Below are 26,221 nucleotides of genomic sequence, written 5' to 3'. Positions count from 1 at the left end.
TAATGTGACCCACTTCCATGTCCCTGGGTATTGTACAGTGGAATTTCTTCATAACTTTTTTTTAACAAAAATCTTGAATAAAAATTAATCTTCTAATATGATTTCTCGAGCTTTGTAATCTGATATACCCGTTTCAGATTGTGTTTATAGCAAATGATGAGAGTAGTAGTAAGAAAACTGGTGCCGGCATTCTGCAAGTAATGGTAAAGTGGGTTGTGTTTTAGTGCTCAGCGGCATTTTCAGCAGTGATCTGATCTTTCTCAGTGGTTTTTTTTTCCTTTAAATCGTAGAGCTATATTTCTTGTGGTTTTATATTCATATAAAAAATATTTATTTGTATTTCTGAATCCTAAATTGTTCCTCCAAAACGGAAAAAGAAGCACAAACAGAGGGAAATACAAACTCCTTAACAGTTCTGGGTTCAGCCAATCAGCAGAGGAAAGGGCGGAGCTAATTGTCATCCTGTAAGAGACACTCCGGACATGCGTCATCTCCTCAGTTCTCCTTCTGGTCCGACCATCCTCTTTATAAAGGAGGAGTCGGTTACAGTTCATCACTTGTTCCGTTCTAAGTTTTCTGAAGATGTCTGGTCGCGGTAAAGGAGGAAAAGGTCTTGGGAAAGGCGGTGCCAAGCGGCACAGGAAGGTGCTCCGTGATAACATCCAGGGCATCACCAAGCCCGCCATCCGCCGTCTCGCCCGCAGAGGAGGCGTCAAGCGCATCTCCGGCCTCATCTACGAAGAGACTCGCGGAGTCCTGAAAGTTTTCCTGGAGAATGTGATCCGTGACGCCGTCACCTACACCGAGCACGCCAAGAGGAAGACCGTCACCGCCATGGACGTGGTGTACGCGCTGAAGCGCCAGGGCCGCACTCTCTACGGCTTCGGAGGTTAATTTTGCTCTATTCTGTCCTCACAACCCAAAGGCTCTTTTCAGAGCCACCCACATCTACCTGAAAGGCTACAATGTCCTGCTGCTGTGGGGTGAGCTGAGGGCGGATTTCCTGTGACATGGTGAATGCTGTTCCCTCACTGATCTATCATGTGGCTGATCATACATGTAACAGGGGTGTATGATGGGGGTGGTATAGCCGAAGATGGATATATCTGGGCACAGTCCATATCCTGCTGTGCTGCGGGTTCTGCTGTGAGATGAATGTGACGATTCTGTTTATTTTAGGATCAGACCCCTGTGGGTGATCGGGTACAGCGAATATTCACCAGGAATAACGCTGTATGAGGCAGATGGATAGAAATACGAACTGTATCGGGTTTATTGTCTCCTATGTAATCACCGCGTCTTGGGCACTATAGTCTCGGATCAATGGCGGCCACAGAAGATTAATAACCATTCAGTACAGTAATGGCGGATCACCTTCCATCCAGAGCGATCACCGTGTGCGGAGGCAGCAGGTCTGGAGGACAGGACTGCGCTGTATCTGAGTATTGTAGAGCTGCCCCAGAATATTATCTCCCCTGTTTGCAGGTTTTGGCGGGAAATTCACAACTAACAACGGATCTGTGAACAGCCAGTGACTGAGAAACATCCTCAGGCGCCGACCCATGGCCGGTACAAGTGTGCCCTCAGGCGCCGACCCATGGCCGGTACAAGTGTGCCCTCCCCGGATTAACTCCAATTCTGATGAGCGCTCTTAATGAAATCTTGGTTATATATATATAATGTTCTGAGCTACAACGGATTTGAAATTCCCGCTCAGTGGCTGACGGTTTCTTCTGTTCCTTTTCTGTAAGACGTGCTCCTGCCTTCTTTGTCCTGCTGCTGTGGGGTGAGCTGCCTGCCGATCTCCTGTGAATGCTGCAAGCTCTCACTGATCTATCATGTGGCTGATAATTCAGAAAACACCGTGGGTATAGTCCAGTACAAGAGTCTCTTGCCTGATTAACTCCTTAGTGGCCGCGTATCGTCCGATCTCGCTCCACGTGTTCTCACAGTTGCGGCGAGTTCACCCCCACATTCTGAGAACACTCGAGGTGATCGGGCAGATCTACACTCTGTCCACAGTTCCGGCTGCGCAAGATTGTGGCCCAATTAGCGGGGAAGTTTGTGACTTATGTAAAATTGCTTGTTTGTAGCCGCACTAAGTTATATGAAAGCTTGGCGTCTCCACTTCACTGCAAAGAAATTACCGCCCTCGGAAAGAACCTCCATCCCCTGTAAATACTGAGCGCAGCTATATACACTATAGAATTGTGTGTCCAGAATAAAACAGCAGCACCATATGATCTCAGCTCTAGAGCAGATCAGCCCAATTATTTCACGCCCTGAATATCTGCTCTGAAGGAAACGCAGCACAGGAGTGCAGATCTATAGATATCTATACAGCGCCTTGTGCTCTGGTTCTATCAGACAGTTCGATAAGTGCGGACATTGGCCGATATCAGCGGCCCCAGCTCTGATGAGGATGATGTGGTGGCTCTTAGAAGAGCCTTTGGTTGTACGGACAGGTGACGGATGAGTGGCGCTTACTTACTCTTCTTGCCGCTCTCGCTCTTCTTGCTGCTCTCGGTCTTCTTGGGCAGCAGCACGGCCTGGATGTTGGGCAGGACGCCTCCCTGGGCAATGGTCACCCCACCCAGCAGCCTGTTCAGCTCCTCGTCATTGCGCACAGCCAGCTGCAGGTGACGGGGGATGATGCGGGTCTTCTTGTTGTCCCGGGCAGCATTGCCGGCCAATTCCAGGATCTCAGCAGTCAGATACTCGAGCACAGCGGCCAGGTAGACCGGAGCGCCGGCGCCCACTCTCTCGGCGTAATTGCCCTTGCGGAGAAGCCTGTGCACACGACCGACTGGGAACTGCAGTCCTGCCCGGGATGAGCGGGTCTTCGCCTTAGCTCGGACTTTGCCTCCTTGTTTGCCGCGTCCAGACATCGCTCTGATCGTCTCTCCAACAGCTCAAAGAAAAAACAATTCTCTTGTGATGACTTTTCTCTCCTCATTCGCTTTTATCAGGTGCTGCCCCGCCCTCCCTTCTCACCATTGGATGGATCTGAAGCTGCCAGTGGAGCGCAGACTTGTGGGAACACCAATGAGATGCAGCGGGCGTAGCCTATGGCACTCCCAGATATATACTGTACAGAAAGCTGTATATATTATACACAATACTCTATACACTGTGCAGACAACTGTATATATTATACACACTGCTCTATACACTGTGCAGACAACTGTATATATTATACACACTGCTACATACACTGTAATACAAATAAAAACGAAAATAGACACTAGAGTTTAACAAACAAACACATCATATATATTCCTATATTTGGTTTGCTTTTATATCCTAAAAAAAATGGGTGAGCTCTTTACTTCGTCTTTCACCTCTAATTCTTCTTTATTATCCCTTTTCTTCGTCCTCATCATCCTCCTCTTGATCTTCATCGTCATCTTTATGTTGTTTTTTTTTCTCTATCTAGTTTGCCTTTAGACAGATACAATGCCATATCCTTCTGCTTCTCCTTCAGTTTTGATGCTTTCTTCTGGTAAGGCATCTAGTCCTCTGATGAAATGTTGTTCACATCTCTCCTTGCCTTGCAACGTCCCCAATGGTCAGACCTGGCTGCTGTCCTTTGACTTCAGGATGGAAATCGGAGCAAACAATAAGAAAATAGAGGGTTGTCTCTTGGCTGCATTTGGGTCCTTAAAGTTATTTTTTTCTCTCTTTTTGGTGACATGTAAGCTCACGTTTCTCTGATAATGAACCTTGTTAGCTTTCTCCATGTCTTCAAACCTTCTCTTCTCTTTAGTCTTCCATCGTTCGTAGCACTTCTTGGAGAATTCGGCAAAGTTCACAGGAGCATCATGAAAATTCCTTGTGCTCTTCTCTGCAAGTCTGCACAAAGTAAGCATAGGAGGAAATTATACTGTACACGCTGATGTATATATTGGAAACTGCTTAAAAAACTGTCCAAACTGGTGTGTATAGATTACACTGTTGCATGTTATACATACTGCTCTGTATACTGTACACAATAGTGCCTACACTGTACAGTGCTGTACACATTGTCCACTGTTGTATATATTGTACACATTGCTTTATATAATGAACACACTGCAGCATATACTGTATACACTGCTGATCATACTGCAGACGCTGCTCTATGGACATTTTGGAAAATAATAAGACTGTTGATCTGTGCTGTGCAGTATATACAGCTGTGCTGTGTGTGGATTTTGCATATTCGCTTTTTCCTCAGTATTTCACCTTTTGCACAACAGTTTGAATCATATGCGGGATTTAATATTTCCGTGATTACACAGGGATTTTTCTGCTTTTGGATGGAGTGAGTCGCATTGTGAAGTCATCGCCTCATCCCAGCTCTTCTCACCAGTACAGGCCTCAGAGATAAAAGCTTCACAGAGGATAATACACAATATTCTGCAGGAGATTGCACTCATCTATCTATGGATATGATCTACAAAATGTGAAGACCTGGTTACCCCCGATACTCTGCACACACGGGATAGATTTATATTCCAGCTTAGGGAGGTGCAGGCAGCGGAGGCCATCGCCTGTGTTACCCTTCTGGGCTCTCAGCAGCTCCAGGTCGCCCCCACATAGTATAATCTGCTGCCTGCACAGTAGACATTGTAGTGATGATCCTTATTGTGGTGATAAGAGCCAGAAATAGGAGGACGAGCTCCCGCAGCAGTTTTATTTTCTCTGACACTCAGTGATGAGCAGATCGGGAGGACGGCGGCGATGATCCCGGGACCTTCTCTCCGCTCTTTCCCGGCTTCTCTGGTAGTGACGGCTACAAACGCTCAGTGGAGATGTTGTAGGATGGGAAGTGCTGGAGAAAGCGCGCTCACCCGTCCGGCTGTAGCCGATAAAGGGCTTTTATCCCGGGCAGGGGAAAAACAAGAGGAGAGCGGAGCTTCACTCTGGTACGGTCGGGAGAAGGCGGGGCCTGTGTTCAGTGTCAGCCAATAGATGCGCAGGACAGTGCAGCTCAGCAGCCAATCAGTGCGCAGTAAGACTGTTTAAAGAACAGACTGCTCCAGCTCCGTCCTCAGTGGTTTCCTCACAGATTATTTTTGTGTTTTATTTTCGCCTCACGCGATGGCAGAGACCGCACCAGCCGCCGCTCCTCCTGCCGCCGAACCGGCCGCCAAGTCTAAGAAGCAGCCGAAGAAATCCGGGGCCGCCAAGAAAAGCAAGAAATCCTCCGGTCCCAGTATCTCCGAGCTGATTGTTAAAGCCGTTTCCGCCTCTAAGGAGCGCAGTGGGGTCTCTCTGGCCGCTGTGAAGAAGCTTCTGACTGCCGGAGGCTACGATGTAGAGAAGAACAGCAGCCGGGTGAAGCTGGGCGTCAAGGGTCTGGTCACCAAAGGCGTCCTCCTCCAGGTGAAGGGCAGCGGCGCCTCCGGATCCTTCAAGCTGAACAAGAAGCAGGAGACCAAGGACAAGGTGGCCAAGAAGAAGCCAGCAGCTGCGGCCAAGAAACCCGCTGCAGCAAAGAAAGCGGCCAAATCTCCTAAAAAGCCCAAGAAGTCTCCGACCGCTGCCAAGAAGAGCCCGAAGAAGGCAAAAAAGCCCGCAGCTGCCAAGAAGGCGGCAAAGAGCCCCAAGAAGTCCGCTCCGAAACCCAAGAAGGTGACCAAGAGCCCGGCTAAGAAGGCGGCAAAACCCAAAGCTGCAAAGCGTCCGGCTAAGAAGGCAGCGAAAGCCAAGAAGCCCGCGGCTAAGAAATAAGCTGCAGCCGCCCTGATACTTCCTCACAAAGGCTCTTTTCAGAGCCAACACCTTGTCCCGGCAGAGCTGTGATCAGGAGTGGACATTGTATTTTCATTCTTCCGCACAGTGTCGCCATCTACAGGATCCCGCACACTGGTGTCACTATAATGAGGGTTATTTCCCCGGCTCTGGCGCTGTATTCCCGCCATATCACGTGTGCAGCTGATCACACCCCGGCCGCGCTCCTGCAGGTCATAGTAGCGGGAGTGATGCGCATGTAATGAGCTCTTCTGTCGCTGCTCCCTTGTGAGCGCAGATTGGAGCCTACAAGTCACATGTAACCGCATCATCAGATTTTGGCGCCGGGAACATAGAAACCCGCGTTAGGATGTGTAGGAGGAGGGGGAGCGGCGCTGTACAGCTCTGCGGGAATATACACAGGCACATCGGCGGCTCCTGTAACACCCGCTGCTCTGATACAGACACTACCCACAAGGGGGAGCTGCAGAGACCCCACTGCATCTGTAGGGCGGGATTACTGGCCCTCAGGCTCCGCCTCCTCTGAGCAATGATTGGTCGCGGACATCACACCCTATTAGCTGCTCCTGTTATTTTATGGAATATCCAATGGGGTATCCTACATGAAGCGGGAAAACGAGCAGCAGAGTATAAATCTCCTGCCCTCTGCGCTGCTCCTCATCACATCTGTTCTCCTCTATACTGAGCTATGGCCAGAACTAAGCAGACCGCTCGTAAATCCACCGGAGGGAAAGCTCCCCGCAAGCAGCTGGCCACTAAGGCCGCCAGGAAGAGCGCTCCCGCCACCGGCGGAGTGAAGAAGCCTCACCGCTACCGGCCAGGCACAGTCGCTCTCCGTGAGATCCGCCGGTACCAGAAGTCCACTGAGCTGCTGATCCGTAAGCTTCCCTTCCAGCGCCTGGTAAGAGAAATCGCCCAGGACTTCAAGACCGATCTCCGCTTCCAGAGCTCGGCCGTCATGGCCCTGCAGGAGGCCAGCGAGGCTTATCTGGTGGGGCTGTTTGAGGACACAAATCTGTGCGCCATCCACGCTAAGAGGGTCACCATCATGCCCAAAGATATCCAGCTGGCCCGCCGCATCCGTGGGGAGAGGGCTTAGATCTGTCCTGCACCCCGAGTACAACACAAAGGCTCTTCTCAGAGCCACCACATCCTCCGAGACGAGCTAATATCTTGCATTATTTTATGTCCCCTTGCTTATCTCTGCTCCGGCCGTTGCTGGGTCTGCAGTTAGTGGGGACTTCTCCCCTCAGAGCCGTTATAAGTGTAGGTAGAAGTGATGATTACACATGTGAGTTTTCATTCCCCCACTGAATGTTACCCGCGCTCCCTGTATTGTTGCTCAGGTCCTCACACCCATTGAGACCTTTCTTCTATGTTTCCAGGAGTCTGTTAGTAGCTGTGGAACTGGGGTGGGCGCAGTTCTCGTCTGCATTTTGTACATTCGGGGCAGATCCCTGTCTGTGGATAACGCGGCTTCACGTTTTCCATCCATTCAGGATCCGCCGGTTCTGTATTATAGAGCGGATACTGCTCTCCTGAGCCGGGAAATCTAGAAACTCCTGTATGGAAAGCGGGCGACCACTGACCGCTCCCCAGGAGCAGGTTTCCTAATAGCCGCGCGTCCTGCGACCACATGGGAGATAAAGAAAAAGCCGTCGCCATTGAGCGGGAATTTCAAATTCACTAACCAATCAATCTTTATTAAGTTACAGGCCTGCAGCTCCGCCCACATGTTAACCCTTCATAGTATGCCGCCATTGTCAACAACGATTAGCATTTTCTACAGTAATGGCCCCTTCTTTCTTTTGCTGATTAGCTCCTCCCCTTTCTTATGCTGATAGGCTCAAACAGACCAGTGAGGAAGTTTGAATTTCCCGCTCATTGTCCAGTTCCTGCAGCCTTCTCTTCAGTTGCCATTACATGTAACCTCTTTCCCTATGAATTTTTCCAAACATTGTGACCTCTTTTCCAGATCCCTGTTGAACAATCTGATCAGTGAAATTCATGGTTGGAGACATAATGTGAGAATAATCGAAAATTACTCTCCTTTTATCACATGCTTATGAGATCACAAAAGATCAGGTAACATCAGGATCTGAAGAGCAAAAGATCCAAGCAAAAAAAAATCAGTGTGCAGCCCACTTCCATCAGAATTGGAGCTCTATGAATAAATATTAATAATCATTAACCAGATCAGTGAGGGAAATTCCACTGAGCCCTGCAAAAAAAACATCTCTGCTCAGCATGATGCCCACCATCGGTTATTATTATGTAAAGAAGATGGTTTGATCAACGCTTACTGTATTTTTTTTTCGAGTGCTCCAGGAGATAAAATAATGTACTCTATTAAACCCAGTACTTCCTTGGAAATAAAACAGATTATTTTTTTTTTATAGCTATAGCTGCTGGTGTGTTATTTAACTCAATCGACAGCATTCCTTTGTGACACCAGTCAGATCCCAGAACCTCTCAATTGTTGCTATTACATATTTTTATCGAAGAATGCACCTGATTATAAAACACAGCCCAAATTTAGAGAAAAAAAGGGTGAAAAGAACGAGGTCCGTTTTATATTCTGGTGGTGTTTTACCAGAGGAAGGTGGCAACTGTGTTGGGAGCAGGGTCACAGGAGGCAGGGCGATGCTGCGGTGGGTGTCCTAGATGCTCCCCCAGAAACTGTTGCGACTGTGCTGGTGTTTTGCAGGGGCTGTGGAGGCGGGCGGTGAGGGCTTCAAATAAATGGCGCCCCGGGGGTAGCTAAGACCCTGGAGATCATGATTCAGGCTGATTTTTCCAGTCCTCGCTCACGTGATCACTGGTATACACCGTATACCCATGATCATGTTACAGTAAATGACAGCACCGTTAAAAAATGATTTATCTCCCATCTGGCATGATCAAACATGTCAGATGGGAGATAAATCTCCTTCCCAGTCCCCCGGTGTCGCCAAAGTGCCCCCCAACGACCCCCAATCCCCCTCCATAATCTAAGATGGCGGCGATCACATTAGCGCACCACCCGCATTCATCTTCCTCCTCTGATTTCTGTTACAAGTTCCATGACACATGCGACAGAAAACTTCTCCCAAGGCCATGCCAGGTCACCCCCTAAACACCCACGGTGTCTCCCGGTGATCCCCTGTACCTTAGCCTCGGCGATCCCCGTGATCCCTCCTTTTCTTCTTTAACGCTGGTCAAAAGCGCAGAGAGTGGCTGTCAGCTCAGCTTCCTGTTTTGCTTTCAGAAACGCTGGCTGCTCGCACTCTGCTGCTGTGACCCGGGGAGAGTGGGTGCAGTGTAATTGCACCCACACTCCACAAATGGAGGGTCTGCACTCCTAGAAAATGGGGGATACGTTCCCTGAGTGTGCAATCCATATTTTAGAAGGTCCAGAATTGTCATGGGACTTCCAAAATGGATTACTGCGTACCCGATTTTTTTTCTTTTCAATAAATTGGTGAAAGAGGGAATGTTTTCGGGAGTGTAAGAGGGAATGTTTTCGGGAGTGTTTTTTCTAATATTTTTTTTTTGTTAATTTTTTTTATTACTGTCAATTAGTTATGTCTGGGCATCTGATAGTTTCCATGATATAACTAACTGCTGGGCTTGATGTCAGGTGACATTACAGCTGGTATCAACCCCATTTATTACACCATTTGCCACCGCATCAGGGCATTGGGATGAGTTGGAGCGAAGCGCAAGGATTGGTGTATCTAATGGATATGTGACGCCCTGGACTAGTCAGGTCGTCCCAGCTAGTCACACACACACACCCCCTCCCGATTAGGTGACAGCAGCCAACCTAGGAACCCTTTACACCACCCTCCAGGTTTGATGTCCACACCGGGGGGGCGGAGCCAGGTGGTTGGCTCTGCCCACCGAGGAGTTCACAGGCCTGGAGGCGGGAAAACAGACACACAACTGGTAGTGCAGAGTGAGAGAAGTAAAGTTTACGGGCAGATCTGTGTCCAGGCTTGCCAATAGACCACCCCGGTGGCTGGGTCGGAGCCGAGTCACCTTTGGCAAGGAGGCAGATGGTGGTGGCTGCCTGCAGGAGCTGGGATTACAGCCGGTGGAACCGTAGGGACCGGGGTCGGGCGATGGCCCGCCAGTACCGAACCGGGAAACCGATTGGAAACCAGAGCACCAGGAGGGGTAGACCCAGTACAAAGCCCTGAACCGACAGGGCCGAGTCAAATCAACTGATTGTGGACTGGACTTTAGGACCTATCCCACACAAGACCCGCCATGGCATAAAGACCCAAAGGGCCAGTGTCTGCGGGCAAACGGGCTCCTACGGCATATACAAGTCGGGGAGCGGACTACCGTTACTTAGGCATAGGAGTTAAAACATCCATACAAAGAGGTGCAGGAGAAAGGCGGAAACCACCAACCTATTACGGGAGAAGCTGCAGCCGGCTCATCACCCCGTTTGGTTTTCCAGAGACTCCAGTGTATTGTGTCATAGTGAGTACACTGGTGCCTTCGGGCAGCGCACCGCACTGCACCACACCTGCATGTCCCCGCAACCGCTCCCACGCTTCAGCACCTCCGCCGGGACCATCATTACACTACCCACCTGAGGGGTCAACATCAAGCTGCACAACACCGTCCCCGGAAGGCCTAGTTAATTGCAGCGGTGGTGTCCATCTATTCACCACAACCCGTGGGTGGCGTCACGAATTTACATCCCAAAACAAATCACCGTGGCCCCGGCCGTGGAACTCCCCGTCAAGTCTCAGCGTGTAGCGCCAACTCCCTTGCAGAGCAACGTGACCGCTGGGTCCGGGAGAGGCTCGAGCCACCACCCACCATACGAGCATGGATCCGAGCGACTCGGCGGTCACAGCCGAGCACGCGGGGCGGTACAGATACAACACTTCTGGGGCGGCTGCGGCCTGCTTTTTTTAGGCTGGGAAGAGTCCAATAACCATGGCTCTTCCCACCCTAAGAATACCAGACCCCAGCTGTCAGCTTCACCTTGGCTGGTGATCTAATTTGGGGGAGGGGCCCACATTTGTTTGTTTTTTTTTAATTATTTGTTTATAAATAATTAAAAAAAAAACTCAGCCTTGGGAGCCCTTCAAATTGGATCACCAGCCAAGGTGAAGCTGTCAGCTGTTGTTTGCAGGCTACAGCTGTCTGCTTTACCCTAGCTGGCTATCAAAAATAGGGGGGACCCCACGTCGTTTATTTTAATTATTTTTTGGGGGGGACTAAATACAAGGCTAGGCACCCTTTAGTGCCACATGAAAGGCACTAAAGGGTGCCAGCTTAGAATATGCAGCGTGGTGGGATGTTATGTATGTTTGACATCTATCCATTCATCCATTGTAGCATTTTAGGCTGTGTGCCCACAATCAGGGCTTGCAGCGCTTTGGGCGCAGAGTGTTTTCCCTGTGTCCATAACGCTGCGTTGAGCAGTAGAAGCCCAGCTGAAGGATTTTTAGAAATTCCATGCCCACTGTGCTTCTTTTCTCCATAGCATAAACTGACCAGTGGTGCAGCTTCCCGAGCCTCAGCATGTCAATTTATGTTGCGGAGATGAGAGTACTCTCTGCAGGTAGAATAAAACTAAAGTCCACAGCAGCCTGAACCCAAATCGAGGGTATGGGCAGCTGCGTTCTCCCATGGACAACACTCACATCTCTGCAGGAAGGCTGACACTGTGTACTAGACGCTGATTCACTGGATCATGGCCACATAGCCTAAAAGTGAGAAATTTGTTGCTACAGCAAAATTTTTGTGAAGTACCTGTGGATTCAAAATGCTTACTATACTCCTGAATAAAATCTTTGAGGGGTCCAGACTCCAAAATGGGGTCACTTGTGGGGGGTTTCTGCTGTATAGGTACCCAAGGGGCCCTGCAAATGTGACATGCTGCCTGCAATTTATTTAAATTTTTCCAAAATTTAAATGGTGCTCCTTCCATTCCTAGCCTTCCCATTAATCCAAACAGAGGTTTTGGCCACATGTGGTGTATCCCTGCACTCACAAGAAATTGGACAACAACCTGTGGGGTCCATTTTTTGTTGTTGGCTCTTGAAAAAGTGAGAAATGTGATGCTAAAGCAACATTTTTGTGAAAAATATGAAAATTTTCAATTTGGCGACCTAAGCTTATCAAATTCTGTGAAGTACTTGTGCATTCAAAATGCTCACTATACACCTAGATAAAAGCCTTGAGGTGTCTTGTTTTGAGAATGGGGACACTTTTGGGGGACCTCCACTGTTTAGGCACCTTAGGGGCTTTTCCAAACAATTTTGTGGTAAAAATGTATTTTCTTTTTTATTTCCACAGCTCAACATTATAAACTTCTGTGAAGCACCAGGAGGTTCAGGGTACTCACCAAACATCTAGATAAATTCCTTTAGGGGTCTTTTTTCCAAAATGTGGCCACATGTTGGAGAGTTTCACTGTATAGGCACCTCAGGGGCTCTCCAAATGCAACATGGCATCCACTATTGATTCCAGCAAATTTTGCAGTCAAATGGCACTCCATCCCTTCCGAGCCCTGCCGTGTGCCCAAACAGTTGATTTCCACCACATATAAGGTATTGTCAAACTCAGGAGAAATTGCACAATAAATGTCATGGTGATTTTATTCCTGTTACCCTTGCGAAAACACAAGCTACCTGGTTGAAGTAACAATTTTGTGGTAAAATTTTATTTTTTTATTTTCATTGCTCAACGTTATAAAATTCTGTGAAGCACCTGGGGGTTCAGCGTACTCACCAAACATCTAGATAAATTCCTTGAGGGGCTTAGTTTACAAAATTGGGTCAATTGTGGGGGGTTTCTGCTGTTTATGTACCTTAGGGGCCCTCCAAATGCGACATGGTGCCCGCAATCTTTTTCAGACAAAATTCCTTTCCAAAATTCAAATGTTGCTCCTTTCGTTCCAAGCCCTCCCATTTGTCCAAACAAAGGTTTTAGATCACATGTGAGGTATCACTGCGCTCATAAGAAAGTAAGTAACAAACGTTGGGGTCAAATTTTTTAAATTACCTCTTGAAAAAGGGAGAAAATTGATGCTAAAGCAACATTTTTGAGAAAAGAATAAAAAATGTCATTATGATAATGTAACATTATTAAAATCTGTGCATTACCTGTAGGTCTAAAATGCTCACTATACCGCTAGATAGAAGCCTTGAGAGGTCTAGTTTTCAAAAGAGCGTCACTTGTGGGGGTTTCTGTTCTTTAGGTACCTTAGCGGACCTGTAAATGCAACATGGTGCCCGCAATCTTTTTCAGCCACATCAGCTTTCCAAAATTCAAATATTGCTCCATCCATTCCGAGCCCTCCCATTTGTCCAAATAGAGGTTTCTTACCACATGTGGGGTATCGGCGCATTCATAAGTAAGTGGGTAACAGGTTTTGGGGTCCATTTTGTTGTGTTATTGCTTCTAAAAGTAAATAAACTTGGGTTAGAGCAAAATTTTTAGGTAAAATTTTATTTTTTGCTTTTTTTCATTACACATTGCTTTAGTTCCTGTGAAGGACCTGAAGTGTTACTAAACTTATTGGATGTTATTTTGAGTACTTTGGGGGTGCAGTTTTTAGAATTGTGTCACTTTTGGGTGCTTTCTGACTCCTAGACTTCTCAAAGTCGCTTCAAATGTGGTGTGGGCCCGAAAAAAAATGGTTTTGAACCCTTCTAACTTCCTAACAAAAAAAAAAAATTGTTTCCAAAATTGCTCTGGTGTAAAGTAGACAAGTTGGAAATGTTATTTATGAACTATTTTGTGTCAAAGAATACTCTGGTTTAACGGTATACAAATTCAAAAGTTGAAAAGTGCTAACTTTTCAAAATTTTTGTCAAAATTCATTTTTTTTCATAAATAAGCGCAAAAAATATTGTACTAAATTTGGTACTAACATGAAATCCAATATGTAACGAAAAAAACAGAATCACTGGGATCCGTTGAAGCGTTCCAGAGCTATAACCTCATGAAGTGACACTGGTCAGAATTGAAAAAAATTGGTCTGGTCATTAAGGTGAAATTTAGCTCCGTCACTAAGGGGTTAAATATAGGTATTTAATAATATTGGGACCCAGAGACTTTTAACCCCTTAACGACCGCGGGCCGTAAAATTACGTCCTAAATGACATAATCTTACTGCCCGCGGTCCTCCGGCGGCAGCATGCCGCGATCGGCACACATCTCAGCTGATTTTCACAGCTGAGATGTGTGCCTGCTAGGCACGAGCAGAATCGTTATCTGCTCGTGCCGATTAACCCCTTATATGGCGCTGTCAATACATGACAGCGCCATTATAAGCGCAATCGCGGTAAAGTTTTTACTTACCGCCGAAACCGGAAGTCACGTGACGCGATCACGTGACTCCCGATAGTTGTCATGGTAGTACAGGGTCATGTGATGACTCCTGTACTACACATGAATTGGTTTCACTTTCGCTGTGCCCGGGGCACAGCAAAAGAGAAAGACAGCGTATCTGCTGTTTACAGCCTTCCAGCTGTGATCAGCAGATACTGCAGAGCGATCGGAATGCTGATCGCAATAGCCCCCTAGGGGGACTAGTAAAATAAAAAAAAAAAGTAAAAAAATAAGTTTTAAAAAATTAAAAAAAAAACAAAAAAACCTAAAAGTTCAAATCACCCCCCATTCGCCCCATTGAAAATTAAAGGGTTAAAAAAATAAAAAATATACACACATTTGGTATCGCCGCGTTCAGAAACGCCCGATCTATCAAAATATAAAATCAATTAATCTGATCAGTAAACGGCGTAGCGGCAAAAAAATTCCAAACGCCAAAACGACGTTTTTTTGTCGCCACAACTTTTGCGCAAAATGCAATAAGAGGCGATCAAAACGTAGCATCTGCGCAAAAATGGTACCGTTAAAAACGTCAGCTCGAGACGCAAAAAATAAGCCGTCATTGAGCCTAAGATCCCGAAAAATGAGAACGCTACGGGTCACGGAATATGGCGTAAAACGTGCGCCACTTTTTTCGGACAAACTTCCGATTTTTTTTTTAACCCCTTATATAAAAGTAAACCTATACATGTTTGGTGTCTACGAACTCGCACTGACCTGAGGCATCACACCCACACATCAGTTTTACCATATAGTGAACACAGTGAATAAAATATCTCAAAAACCATAGTGCTATCGCACTTTTTTTGCAATTTTTCAGCATTTGGAATTTTTTTGCCATTTTCTAGTACACAATATGGTAAAACTGATGGTTTCATTTAAAAGTACAGCTCGTTCCGCAAAAAATGAGCCCTCACATGACCATATTGACTGAAAAATAAAAAAGTTACGTCTCTCAGAAAAAGAATGGCGAAAAAAAAAAACGGAAAGCGAAAAATCGGCCGGTCGTGAAAGGGTTAAATAAAAACGTCAATTTACGCAGAAATCCCTAGGAGATCAACGGGAAAGGAATCCTGAGGCTCCAGCTCTGATGTAGACGGGGTAGATGCTCTTAGAAGAGCCTTTGGGTGATGGTGGGGCCGGAGCAGATCCCTGCACCTCCAGCACAGCGGGATTTATAGCCGCACATGCAAATGAGCAATGTTGTCTGCTGCTCTTCTACAGGGCAAGAAAGTCGTGCGACAACTAGAAGCGTCATAGGCTGCGCTCGCTGCATCTCATTGGTGTTCCTACGAGTCTCTGCTCCACTTGGGGCTTCAGATCCATCCAATGGTGAGAAGGGAGGGCGGGGCAGCACCTGATAAAAGCGAATGAGGAGACAGAACTGACATCACATAAGAATTGCATATTCTTAGAGCTGTTGGAGAGAAGATCAGAGCGATGTCTGGACGCGGCAAACAAGGAGGGAAGGCCCGCGCTAAGGCCAAGACCCGCTCATCCCGGGCAGGACTGCAGTTCCCAGTCGGTCGTGTGCACAGGCTTCTCCGCAAGGGCAATTACGCCGAGAGAGTGGGCGCCGGCGCTCCGGTCTACCTGGCCGCTGTGCTCGAGTATCTGACTGCTGAGATCCTGGAATTGGCCGGCAATGCTGCCCGGGACAACAAGAAGACCCGCATCATCCCCCGTCACCTGCAGCTGGCTGTGCGCAATGACGAGGAGCTGAACAGGCTGCTGGGTGGGGTGACCATTGCCCAGGGAGGCGTCCTGCCCAACATCCAGGCCGTGCTGCTGCCCAAGAAGACAGAGAGCGGCAAGAAGAGCAAGTAAGCGCCGCTCATCCGTCACCTGTCCGTACAATCAAAGGCTCTTCTAAGAGCCACCACATCCTCCTCATTAGAGCTGAGGCCGCTGATATCGGCCAATGCCCGCACTTATCGGAGAAGTGTTTGATATAATAGGAGCACCAAGCGGTGTATAGATTTCTGTACGATCCGCACTCCTGTGCTGCGTTTCCTACAGAGCAGATATTCAGCGCGTGAAATAAATGGACCTATCTGCTCCAGAGCGGAGATTATGTGGTGATGGCGCAGCGGTTGCCTTTCTGGTCGCACAATTCAATAGTGTATACAGCAGCGCTCAATGTATACGGGGGATGGAGGTTTTCGGTCCGAGGGCGGAAATTTCTTTCCCATGAGTAAATAGAAGGGGTTTTCATATGACTCTTATTGCGGCTTCTAACAAGCAATGTCATATGTCACAAACGTCTCGGCTGATAGGGCCTCAACCATGCGCAGCCGGAACTATGGATAAAGTGTAGATCTGCCCAATCAACTCGTATGTTCTACCAGGATGTGGGGGGTGAACTCGCCGCATCCGTGAGAACACTGATAAATGTGGAGCGAGATCGGCCACTAAAGCGTTAATCCGGGAAGGAGACACTTGTAGTGGACTATACGCCCCGGACTTATCTATATTATCAGTCACATGACAGATCAGTGACAGTTTACATCATTCACCGGAGCACAGATGAGATCAGCAGTCAGCTCACCCCACAGCAGCAGGACAATCGCGTGTAAAGAAGGCAGGAGCACGTGCTACAGAAAAGGAAGAGAAGAAACCGTCAGCCACTGAGCGGGAATTTCAAATTCGTTGTAGCTCCGCCTATATACACACTTCATTAAAAGCGCTCATCCGTGTGTTAACCCATTGGTGTCACCGTATTCAGCTGCGGTTTCAGTTACTTTTCCATCTCCCGCTGCTGTGACCCTCCTGCTGTTATTAACATCCTGCCCAATCGCTGCTCTCCGTCCATCTGATTATAACCTGCACCTCTGCATATAGGGGAGATTATATTCTGAGGATTCAGGTCTGGGGCAGCTCTACAATACTCAGGATACAGCGCAGTCCTGTCCTCCAGACCTGCTGCCCCCGCACACGGTGATCGCGCTGCATGGAGGATGAGCCGCCATTATTATTCTGAAGGGTTATCAATCTTCGGTGGCCGCCATCGATCCGAGACTATAGTGCCCAAGACGCGGCGATTACATGAGTCTATAAACCCGGTACAGGTCATCCATCTATCCAGCTGCCTCATACAGCGTTATTCCCGGTGAGTATTCGCTGTACCCGATCACCCACACGGGTCTAATCCTAAAAATATCATTAAGCAGGATCAACACATACATCTCACAGCAGAACTTTGCTTTTTGCTCTGCAGTAACCGCAGCACAGCAGAATATGCTCAGACATATCCATGTTCGGCTATACCCCCCTCCCCCCATCATACACCCCTGGGTTAGATAGATTAGTGAGAGTGAACAGCATTCACCAGGGCACAGGAAATCTGCCCTTCCTCTTGGCGTGCTCGGTGTAGGTGACGGCGTCACGGATCACATTCTCCAGGAAAACTTTCAGGACTCCGCGAGTCTCTTCGTAGATGAGGCCGGAGATGCGCTTGACGCCTCCTCTGCGGGCGAGACGGCGGATGGCAGGCTTGGTGATGCCCTGGATGTTATCACGGAGCACCTTCCTGTGCCGCTTGGCGCCGCCTTTCCCGAGACCTTTTCCTCCTTTACCGCGACCTGACATCTTAAGAATAGTTACAATAGAACAAGTAATGAAATGGCGCCAACTCCTCCTTTATGTAGAGGACGGTCGGACCAGAAGGAAAACCGAGGAGAAGACGCGTCGGGGCGTGTTTCACAGACTGAGAACTCTGCCTTTCTTCTGCTGATTGGCTGAATACTGAACTGTTAGAGAGTTTGAATTTACCGCCCTTTATGTTTCTTCCATTGTTCCATCTAGACTCTAATATAACTTCTTCCCTCATGAGAATTATCCCAAATACAGTCCATAGATAAAATCCACCGAACCACCTTTCCAGATCTCCGTCATTATCTCCCCAGTCGCTTATTCCTGCAGTCTATGTACAGATCAATTCCACAGCTACAAGCAGGAGGTCCGTGCTATAACATGATCTTACATTTTCACAGAGAAGCGGCCTCACACTCAGGCGCCAATGTCCGCTGTGTGGAGGGATATAAACGGCTTCATCAATCACCAGCCAGAGTATGAAGATTGCTGAGTAGTAGTGCAGAGCAGGCACGGGATGATGAGAGCGGTAGTTAGCGGAGGCTCTTCCTCACCGGCGCTTGAGAGGTCCATAGCAATAGAGGCTTATAAAAATCAAATTCCTTCAGATATTATCCAAGTAAATACTAGTAAAAAGATAGAGTAAAGGGAGAAACCTCAGGGAGACTTGTTTGGTTACCCATGGAGTGTTTGCAAAGCCACTAATAAAAAAATGAAAAGAAAAACCGGAGAAACAAGTTGGGTATCATGCAAAACAATGACAAACATTTATTTAGGTACAAAAACCATATGAGATACAAATATTGTATATAAAAAAGAAAAGATGACAGATGCAATAGACTACTGGCAAAAAAACCCCACTACAGACCTGTGTAATTACATATGGGTAAGTAGCCCCCTGCTGACAAAATAATAACAATTGTAGTCCCAGCCATGTAGTCATTCCATCAAATAATAATTATTGCTATATGAAGGGACACTATGTAGGAGGAATTTTTCTTGCAAAAATATGGGATTATATACCAAAAAAAAAAGTTTAAATCAATGCAGGAATAAAGTGCCAGCAATGCAAGGGTCTGGAACTTTTAACAAAACCCCTACAAACTTAAACACTTAGTACTGCCCTGCTTAAAAAAAAACAAAGCAAAAAAAGCAGTTGTACTCAATATTTGATGAAATGACTATGTTTAAGTATTGACAAGTGCTGCAATGCTGGAGGATTTTTTTTTTTGCAAAAAAAACCAACAGGGATTACATACCAAAATAGAATTAAATGTAAACCAATGCAGGGATAAAGTGCCAGCAGTGCAATGGTCTGGAGTCCTCCAAGGAAAGGTAACCGAATTTTGCGTGTCACAGAGCATGCTTCATCAGACCATTAGGGGAGTCTATTCTATTCATTCTATTATGTTAAGGTAATCTCTGTTCTTTGCCAAAATATTCCTCCTGCTTTGCAGCACTTTATATGTCAATCAATACTTAGTATTTGATGAAATGACTGCATGTTTGAGACTACAATTATGACTTTTCTTTAGCAGGGTAGTACTTACCTATATACCATTCATGTAATTAAGCAGGTGTGTAGCAGCTTTGTTGCTAGATCCAGACCCTTGCACTGCTGGCACTTTACCCCTGCATTGAATTAAATTCTATTTTGGTTAGGTATGTAATCCATGTTTTTTTGCAAAAAAAAGAATCCTCCTGCATTGTAGTACATTATCGCTTATTATTTCATGGAATGACTTTATGGTTGTGACTACAATTGTTATGACTTTGTAGAACAAAACGACTTTGTAGAGCAAAATAACAGCAACATATGAAGGATCAGCTCTTCAAAGTGAACTTGGTGGTGATAAGACTGATATTGAGGTGATCAGGAAAGATCTAATCTCTACAGCGCTATGTACCTGAAAACACGGGCAGTCACTTACAATCTAACATTAATGGGTGAAATTTACTTTATCACTCACTGCCCGAACGTGTCTGTTCTCAGTGATATGGACCAAGATCAATCCGATTATTTCACGCATTGATTTCCAACTCCGCAGTAATCGCGGTAATGGAGGATGGATATAGATACAGATATTGCTATATAAACCGTCTGGTGCAGTCACTAGTACGGAACATTAGCGGATATAAGCGGCACCAGCTCTGATGAGGAGGATGTGGTGGCTCTGAGAAGAGCCTTTGTGTTGTACTCGGGGTGCAGGACAGATCAAGCCCTCTCCACACGGATGCGGCGGGCCAGCTGGATATCTTTGGGTGGTGGTATAACCGAACATGGATATATGAGTACAGTCCATATCCTGCTGTGCTGCGGTTACTAGAGCAAAAAGCAAAGTTCTGCTGTGAGATGAATGTTGTTAACGATATTTTTAGGATTAGACCCGTGTGGGTGATCGGGTACAGCGAATATTCACCGGGAATAACGCTGCATGAGGCAGCTGGATAGATGGAGGAACTGTACCGGGATTATAGACTCCTGTGTAATCACCGCGTCCTGGGCACTATAGTCTGGGATCTATGGCGGCCACCGAAGATGAATAATAATAATTCTTCAGAATAATAATGGCGGCTCATCCTCCATGCAGCGCGATCACCGTGTGCGGGGGCAGCAGGTCTGGAGGACAGGACTGCGCTGTATCCTGAGTATTAATTGTGCAGATAATGTGAATTGTACTCAATCGCCGGTACACAATACTCGTCCGCATTTCACAAACCTTGTCCCATATGTCTCCCAGCCTGATTCCTATATGTGCCATATTTCTTACATCAAGGTCCCCATATCTCCCCTATCACGGTCCACATGAGTTCCACTCTCATCCCCATATGTTTCCCATCCTGGTAACCATTTTCTCCTATCCTGGCCCCCATAAGTCTTCTATCCTTGTCCACTTATGTGTTCCTTCCTGATGCCATCTTGGTAACAATGTTTCCCATTTCTGGTCCCTGTATGACATACATCCCAGTCACCCTATTGTGTGTATTTATATATACCCGTATATATCCTTCTCTACATGCATCCTCTGCTGTTGTACCGGGAGCGGCTCATTGTGCGGCGCCGCTGGCTCTGGTGGTGACGACGCATCTTTTGTGTACACCGGAAATAATACGGGATCCTCGGTAACACGAGCAATGAGGGGTTAACCAGAGTGAGAGAAGAATTAATTAGGAACCAACTTCAGCGTCTGCAGATCGCACAGATCTGTGTCGGGTGATGGGAATCGGCGGATTGTAGAAATCTTAGAACGTCCGCCCTGAGGCCGCGTGTTACACGGATGGGAACAAAGAGTGGGAGGAGCTATCGGCCACTGAGCGGGAAGTTCAAAATTCGATTTTCAGCCAATCACTTTGTAGATAACCGGCAGCTTACAGGCACCACGTGATCCGTCTCTGTTAACTCTTCAGTGTCCGGTGTTTCTCGCCGACGTTCTTCGTTATCACAATCATTTCCTATTTCCTCAGAAGTGAGAACTGAACCCGATCTCCCCGCAGCCGGAACATCCCCCGCAGTCACCGGGTGGCGGACCGCACAGAGGACAGCGGCTGATGACGCTTCAGCTCCTCCTCTTCCTCTAATTCTCCGCCCCATTTCCAATCTCCGTTGTTGTTTTTGCAGCTTCTAATGTGAAATATCTGAATGTAGAAGTAAGAGCCGCTGTCAGGAGAGTGAGCAGCGGCCGCTCAGCACTGAGACTCCGCTCCTGCAGTCACTGCTTCCTCCATGTTATACGGGGCACTACCGGTCACTGCAGAGCGGGAGCAGAGTGAGGGGCCCGGGTGCACAGCGCCGCGTAGGCTGCGGGGTTTATAGGGCTGTATGCAGGTTTGCAGTATGGGGGGAGGTATAGCAGAGAAAAGCTGCTGATGTGACGGCAGAGAGGAGCCAACCAATGAGCTGCAGGGGGCGGAGCTGGATCAGTTTACCTTTGCAACCCAATAGAACAGCGATGTGACAGCAGTGCTCATTTGCATGGCCGGTCTATAAATACGGCCGCTCTGGGAGGAGCAGGATCACTTTTCTCTTCTGACAAGATCTTTCTTCTCTCATCATGCCTGATCCCGCCAAGTCCGCCCCAGCCGCCAAGAAGGGCTCCAAGAAAGCCGTGACCAAGACTCAGAAGAAGGACGGCAAGAAGCGGAGGAAGACCAGGAAGGAGAGCTATGCCATCTACGTGTACAAGGTGCTGAAGCAGGTGCACCCCGACACCGGCATCTCCTCCAAGGCCATGGGCATCATGAACTGCTTCGTTGGTGACATCTTCGAGCGCATCTCAGGGGAAGCCTCCCGCCTGGCTCATTACAACAAGCGCCACACCATCACCTCCCGGGAGATCCAGACCGCCGTGCGCCTGCTGCTGCCGGGAGAGCTGGCCAAGCACGCCGTGTCCGAGGGCACCAAGGCCGTCACCAAGTACACCAGCGCCAAGTGAGCATCACTGCTGCTCCAACACCACAACGGCTCTTTTAAGAGCCACCACATTGTCTACAGCAGAGCTTTATACTCCACTGTATTTTGTGTATAATATATGAATATATCAGATGGTGCCTCAAGATTCTTTTTCGGCTGGTCTCCCAGAGGAATTTCTGCGCTAATTGGCGTTTTTACTGAAAATTACATAATATGCCCCAGTGTATAATATCCCCACACACTGCCCCTCTATTTCTCTCCCACATACACTGCTCCACTGTATGATACCCTCGACACTAACACTGCTAATCCTATCATCCATCTGTGTATTGTGTTTTCCTATATCACCGTAGTCTCTGAATGTGGGGGGCTTGCTATAACTTTGCGGTCTATTTCTGAGGCAGAGTTATTCATCCTTCTTTCAGGATAGCTAGTTCTCCGGCTGGGTTCGCGATGCACAGGATGTTAGTTCACCCCTCGGCTACTTCTAGTGTTGATGGTTAGTAAGGTGATGGCGGCCAGATTAGCATTGTTGGAGCATTGGAGCATTGTTCTGAGAGGCAGCCCAGAATTTCTCATGAGCATCAATATGGCTGCCAGCCCAAGCACTGCGGTCCCTGGGAATCTACATGAGGGCCTTGGAAAAGTTCATTGTCCTGTGCCACAGCATAGTGCTGCAACTGAGCGTGCTTTTCCCCAGAGAGGGCTCTGAGTGTCCCTTCTGCAACGCGCACCATAGATTCACCACCACTGTCCTACAGTAACATAATGCATTGCCATTGTTATGTGTTGTTTTATCTTGTTTGTGACCAGCAGCATCTAGATCACAAGTGAATGGCATTAATCAGGGCCAAGACATGGTGGAAGGAGATCTGTGGGCAAAAGGAAATCAGTTTCTGTTTGTTAGGCCTTTTTCAGATGTCAGTTTGTTCTGATACATTAGTGCATTTTTTTTTATACGTACCACAATCATTGACATACGCAGACCCATTATAATGAATGGGTCTGCGCACACATCAGTGATTTTTCACTGACCGTGTCTCCGTGCGGCGTATGCGCGTGTCCATGATTGCTGTACGAAGAAATGTCAATTTTTTTCTGGCATCACTGCTGTCCCACGGACTACGCAGTGGTGTGATCCGTGAAACACGTACCAGAAAAACACGGACATTTAAAATAATAAACTCGCTTTTCCAGCGACGCTCTCTGCAGCTTCCTGGCCGGCTCATGAATATTCATGAATGCAGCCAGAGCCAACCCGGAAGTAGCTGCAGAGAGCGGTGGGCGGAAGCATGAACGGGACAGGTGAGAATATGTCCATGTGCAATCACAGATCACGGATTGCACATGGACTACCCACGTGTGTCGTGAATCACGAAACACAGAGGTACATGTGTGTGTTTTATACATCAGTGAAGAACGTCTGTGTTTTTCACTGACGTGTGAAACCGGCCTTAGGCCTCTTTCACATGTCTTGTCTCCGGTATCTGTTTGGTCCGTTTCTTCACGTGCTGGAGACACGGGCACACGTAGACCCATTAAAATCAATGGATCAGCGCTCACGTGCGTGTTTTGCCATGGACCGTGTGTCCGTGTGGAGCAAACGTGTGCCTATGTGCTCCACACGTAGACATGTCTGTTTTTCTCTGGCATCACGGGTGTCAACGGACTGTACACGGATCGCACGGATGTGATCCGTGTGACACGCACCAGAGAAAATGCATGTGCCTGTGAAATAAAAAGAATTTCTGTACTCACCTTCTCCAGTGCTGCTGTCTCTGCCGCTGCTGTCACTTGCTTCCGACCCCTACTCGTTATGCTCATGAATATTCACTCCACTGAGGGCTGGAAGAAGCAGCAGTGGGGAGGCGGCAGGACTGGAGACTGTAGATCAGAACCACAGACAGCAACATCAGGGACAGGTGAGCAGAAAGTTCCCGTTCTCTGTGTGTTATCATGGATAGCACACGGAGAACACACGTGTGCCATAAACACGGCACACGGAGGGCAATACGCACCTTTGACACGTCCGTGAAAAACGTTTGTGATTTTCACGGATGTGTGAAGGAGGCCTTAGACAGTTAGTAGAAAGTACAGAAAAGAGAAGGACCTTTGGATAGAAATGCAAAAGGGTGTAATGAGTGAAGAGGACAGAGGAGACCATACTCGTGTAAGTTCTGAATTTGACACGTATCAGGTGACACAAGGATTTTGACTTATCTTAGACAAGTGGTGGCCTCTGGCAAGTGTTATCTGTACTAGGTAAGGAGTTATCGTGTAGCTACATCTGCGGGTAATAGTGAAGACTGACCAGGCTGTGACAAGTGCGCTAGTAATGCAAACTGTAACTAGTCTGAATAGGTACGAAGGAAAGTGGTTCAGAGAACAGCCGAATACCTCTCCTGGGAATGGCAAAATGTTGTAGCCGGGCAGACACCTTGGAAAACCGCATCAAAAGGCCGCTGACTGAGGCTAGGGTGAATGCCCTGTGTGCTCCCCCTATAGAGGCCTGTACATGTCTCCGCTTAATTGTAAGGTGCTTTATATAGCACCAATATATACTAAATAAAACTACTTATTATTATTCCTTTTGCCTCTTCTGTCTGTGCCCAGTAGTCTGTCAGGTATCATAGTATCATAGTATCATAGTTTTTAAGGTTGAAGGGAGACTCTAAGTCCATCTAGTTCAACCCGTAGCCTAACATGTTGATCCAGAGGAAGGCAAAAAAACCCCAATGTGGCAAACAAGTTCCAATGGGGAAAAAATTTCCTTCCTGACTCCACATTCGGCAATCAGACTAGTTCCCTGGATCAATACCCTGTCATAAAATCTAATATACATAACTGGTTATATTAAATTTTTCAAGAAAGGCATCCAGGGAATGAGGCTACACTACACTGACCGCCATTTCTGTACATTCAGTCCCAGGTCATATTGATTGCTATGCCATTAGTGGAATGATTAAAGGGAACCTGTCAGTAGGTTTTTCCCTTATGAGCTGCGACCACTACCAGTGAGTGGGCCGATCCAATGGGTGCCGCTGCTCTCGGGCTGGTGCCTCCTCCATCTTGAGGGTTCGCTGTCTTCTTTCCCAGCCCTGTGTGCATGTCGTGTCCTTCACCTCCCTTGTTCTTCTGTGCAGGCGCACTTTAATTTGCCAGGCTGAGGGCAGATTAAAGTACTGTAGTGCACATGCAATCTTTGATGTTTTCTCGCACCTACGCATTGCAGTACTTTGCACATGTGCTGGAGCGCAATGGAGGTCTCTCTGTAAATGATGCAGGTAGTATCATGCACACGAGGCTGGGCAGGAGGACAACGATCGCAACAGAGAGGAGGCGCCTATCGGACTGGATCTCCCCTTAGGTGAGTATTATAAAGATGTTTTTTACGTTCTACATATCAGCCTTGGCTCTTATATACATGGCCGGCCTTAGGCATGTGCGACTTGTGCGGTCGCACAGGGCACCGATGGCCATGCTTCAGAGGGGGCGCCGCAGAGAGGTAAGAAGTTAATTTCCTGCCTCCTCCGGTCCCAGCACTGCATTTTTATTGTAACCGCCGCTGCGCGGGCAGAAGGCTTTTATGGGAGGAGCCTCAGGGAGACCTTATGTGTGAAGCTAAACGTATTGTCTCCAGCGGCGCCTCTGCAACCCTTTCTTGAAGCCTGGCACGCCCACACCGTGCATACAAGCGGTGTGATTGGCACGGAGATAGAAAGATGAGTTTCATCTACTGCCCCTGCTCCAATCAGTGAACATGCGCATCCATTCGCTCTCCCACCTAGCTCCGCTGGCTCACCTCATCTCACATCCCCAGACCTCTCTGTGCGGGCGGCTGGCTGCCTGCCTCTCTGTGCGGATGGCCTGCTACCTGCCTCTCTGTGCAGGCGGCGGGCTGCCTGCCTCTGTGTGCGGGTGGCCAGCTGCCTGCCTCTCTGTGCGGGTAAGCGGCTGCCTGCCTCTCTGTGCGGGCGGTGGGCTGCCCTCTCTGTGCGGCCGGCCGGGTGCTTGCCTCTCTCTGCGGGCGGCCAGCTGCCTGCCTCTGTGTGTGTGCCCGGCTGCCTGCCTCTGTGCGGGTGCCCGGCTCCCTGCCTCTGTGCGGGCGGCTGCCTGCCTCTCTGTGTTGGAGGCTGGCCG

At 47.9% G+C, this 26,221-nt stretch overlaps 5 protein-coding genes and 1 pseudogene across 5 annotated transcripts; 5 read left to right on the top strand and 1 right to left on the bottom strand.

Moving 5' to 3' along the window:
• The first annotated feature begins 582 nt into the window (after positions 1 to 582).
• LOC142246233 (histone H4) lies at positions 583 to 894 on the top strand. The gene has a single exon (XM_075319269.1). The coding sequence runs from the start codon at positions 583 to 585 to the stop codon at positions 892 to 894; it is 312 nt and encodes a 103-aa protein (XP_075175384.1).
• A 1,593-nt stretch (positions 895 to 2,487) lies between these two features.
• LOC142246713 (high mobility group protein B1 pseudogene) lies at positions 2,488 to 4,128 on the bottom strand (annotated as a pseudogene).
• A 954-nt stretch (positions 4,129 to 5,082) lies between these two features.
• LOC142246232 (histone H1.10-like) lies at positions 5,083 to 5,715 on the top strand. The gene has a single exon (XM_075319268.1). The coding sequence runs from the start codon at positions 5,083 to 5,085 to the stop codon at positions 5,713 to 5,715; it is 633 nt and encodes a 210-aa protein (XP_075175383.1).
• Positions 5,716 to 6,424: 709 nt separating this feature from the next.
• Positions 6,425 to 6,835, top strand: LOC142246231 (histone H3). Its single transcript, XM_075319267.1, has one exon. The coding sequence runs from the start codon at positions 6,425 to 6,427 to the stop codon at positions 6,833 to 6,835; it is 411 nt and encodes a 136-aa protein (XP_075175382.1).
• An 8,684-nt stretch (positions 6,836 to 15,519) lies between these two features.
• On the top strand, positions 15,520 to 15,906 carry LOC142246230 (histone H2A type 1-like). The gene has a single exon (XM_075319266.1). It carries the CDS (start codon positions 15,520 to 15,522, stop codon positions 15,904 to 15,906), a length of 387 nt encoding a protein of 128 aa, XP_075175381.1.
• Positions 15,907 to 21,722: 5,816 nt separating this feature from the next.
• LOC142246229 (histone H2B 1.1-like) lies at positions 21,723 to 22,103 on the top strand. The gene has a single exon (XM_075319265.1). The coding sequence runs from the start codon at positions 21,723 to 21,725 to the stop codon at positions 22,101 to 22,103; it is 381 nt and encodes a 126-aa protein (XP_075175380.1).
• Positions 22,104 to 26,221: the final 4,118 nt, after the last annotated feature.

Source organism: Anomaloglossus baeobatrachus, chromosome 7 (genome assembly GCF_048569485.1).
Source record: "Anomaloglossus baeobatrachus isolate aAnoBae1 chromosome 7, aAnoBae1.hap1, whole genome shotgun sequence".
Taxonomy (NCBI): domain Eukaryota; kingdom Metazoa; phylum Chordata; class Amphibia; order Anura; family Aromobatidae; genus Anomaloglossus; species Anomaloglossus baeobatrachus.
Note: the sequence above shows the minus strand (reverse complement) of the source record. Positions and strands in the feature narration are given on the sequence as shown.